At 32.9% G+C, this 1,765-nt stretch overlaps 1 protein-coding gene across 2 annotated transcripts in view; it reads right to left on the reverse strand.

Annotated features, from left to right (window-relative positions):
• Positions 1 to 11: 11 nt before the first annotated feature.
• The window catches only part of LOC106869258 (organic anion transporter 3), a 22,960-nt gene continuing 21,206 nt past the window's right edge, over positions 12 to 1,765 (reverse strand). The window contains exon 9 of one of the 2 annotated variants that reach the window (XM_052971571.1): positions 12 to 701. In XM_052971571.1, the coding sequence (XP_052827531.1) occupies positions 528 to 701 (174 nt within the window). In that variant the 3' untranslated portion in view covers positions 12 to 527. The remainder of the gene's footprint in view (positions 702 to 1,765) is intronic. The other variant, XM_014914928.2, reaches the window with a different exon arrangement.

The following is a 1,765-nucleotide window of genomic DNA, read 5'->3' on the forward strand; positions in this document are numbered from 1 at the left end:
TATATATACACACATATATATATATATATATATATATATATATATATATATATATATATACACACACATACATACACACTTATACACATATTTCTGAAAAGGGAGCGAGAAAGATATACACATAGAGAGACAGGCAGGCAGACAGACAGACGGATAGATAAGTAGATAGAAAGCGAGATAGCTAGCTAGGTAGATAGATAGATATAACTCATACATAAACACACAATTACATACATACAGGCATACAGGCATATTTTCTGAAAAAGCTAAACACTTTTCGCCGTAGATTATAGGAGCGAAAGACATTGGGCGAAGAGTCCTTTGTCGTCTAATGATATAAGAAAGAGTCAAAAATTTGCTATAATTATGATATATTTTATAGAGATGTCAGAGCAATATGGCCTTCGTATTTTGAATTTTAAAAAAATGTAATCATTCTTAACTCCGATCATATCTAGTCTCCTCAAATTGTAACGATTATCTCGTTGATATATTTATCGTATTGTTACAGCGTTCTCTAACGATATTCATTGGATTTTTACACTATTCTTTTTATTTTCTTGTTCCATTTTATTAACTTCTTCAATTGTCTGTGGTAGAACCCGGTTTCCTGTTTCTGGTAAACATACTCGAAGCATTACAGTAGAACATAAACAAGCGACTCCAATAATAATACCAGGAGCCCACGGAATAGCCAAAGCCTGTTGATAGAAAAAAAATTGGACATGTAAATGAAAATAGATGAAATATTTTCATAGACAAGGAGACAGAGATGAAAATTAGACTCTCAGTATAAAAGTTTGAATAAATTATATTCCTTGTTAAACTTCGAAGTCATTGCCAATCACATTCTAGTAACTATTAGACTTCTTAGAAAATAAAAGAATACTTATTTAAACTCATACAAACACACATATATATACATATATATATGAAAAATTATATATATATATATATAAAAAATAAGTCCTGGGGTCGATTCGCTCGACTAGAGGTGGTGCTCCAGCATGGCCACAGTCAAATGACTGAAACAAGTAAAAAAGTAAAAGAGTAAAATATGAAACATCGAGTGTACTCTAGCTAATTTTATTATGTCCATTCCACGAACAATTATTTGAATGACTCATGTCGATATCTCTAACTTATATCACAGGAATATTGAACTTTAAAATTTCTAAAGTTTATCGTATAAATTGAAAGATATCCTACAGTGTATAAGCGTGTGTCCGTATGAAGACCTTTCGTTATTTAGAAAGCTTAATGTTTCTTTTTCTTTAAACATCTTGTTTCATTATCACAATTAAAAAGCGTTTCAGAATCGTTTACCTTTAAAGCGCAAAAACAAAACCGATGTAATTTCCAAACTGCCAAATTTGGTAGATTGCTCCAGTGGTTTAACCATGCGTAGAGGAAATACACATACACACACATACCACCGCCACCGCCACCGCCACCGCCACAGCAGATGAACTTGCAGTCTCACTATTGCAGGGGCTCTTTCATGAATTGAAAGTCCTAAAGTGGATGCAACTGCTTCGGATGGTCAATTATACCTATCCATTAAATATTAACTAATTTCATTATCATTGTTTAATAGAACAGCAGCTTGATCATTTCCTTTCAGCGAGTACTTAATTGGCCTCACTGAGGCAACGATTTCATCGTTTCAGTGGCATCTGAATGTTCTTAAAAAGAGTTTCCTTATAAGGTACCCCCATTCGTTTGTTTTCCATTGCAACTCATTTTCGTCTATAAAGAGACAGTA

Source organism: Octopus bimaculoides, chromosome 11 (genome assembly GCF_001194135.2).
Source record: "Octopus bimaculoides isolate UCB-OBI-ISO-001 chromosome 11, ASM119413v2, whole genome shotgun sequence".
NCBI classification, from domain to species: Eukaryota; Metazoa; Mollusca; class Cephalopoda; order Octopoda; family Octopodidae; genus Octopus; species Octopus bimaculoides.